Consider the following 219-nt stretch of genomic DNA (forward strand, 5'->3'; position numbering starts at 1 on the left):
GAGAAGTTTTTGTTGTATTTTATATTTCTTTTTTTATATTTTTATATTTATTTTCTTAAAAAAAATTAAATTGTTTGCATTATATATTCATAGAAAATAAACACAGATAAGCAGCCCGCATGGAGGCGGCGGTTTCAGTGAGCTGCCTATACACCCCAGCGGACCCCAATAAATTTGTGTGTTTTTCTTTGTTTTCTCTTTCTTAAAAACTAAAATTTA

The 219-nt window shown here is 28.8% G+C and overlaps 1 protein-coding gene across 1 annotated transcript in view; it reads left to right on the forward strand.

The window, feature by feature from the left end:
• Positions 1 to 119: 119 nt before the first annotated feature.
• Positions 120 to 219, forward strand: part of EMH_0071000 (uncharacterized protein) — a gene marked incomplete at both ends in the record, with an annotated part of 4,343 nt that continues 4,243 nt past the window's right edge. Inside the window, one exon of the mRNA XM_013499047.1 lies at positions 120 to 137. Within this exon, the coding sequence (XP_013354501.1) occupies positions 120 to 137 (18 nt within the window). The remainder of the gene's footprint in view (positions 138 to 219) is intronic.

This window comes from Eimeria mitis, genomic scaffold (assembly GCF_000499745.2).
Source record: "Eimeria mitis Houghton genomic scaffold, Emh_scaff3944, whole genome shotgun sequence".
Taxonomy (NCBI): Eukaryota; Apicomplexa; class Conoidasida; order Eucoccidiorida; family Eimeriidae; genus Eimeria; species Eimeria mitis.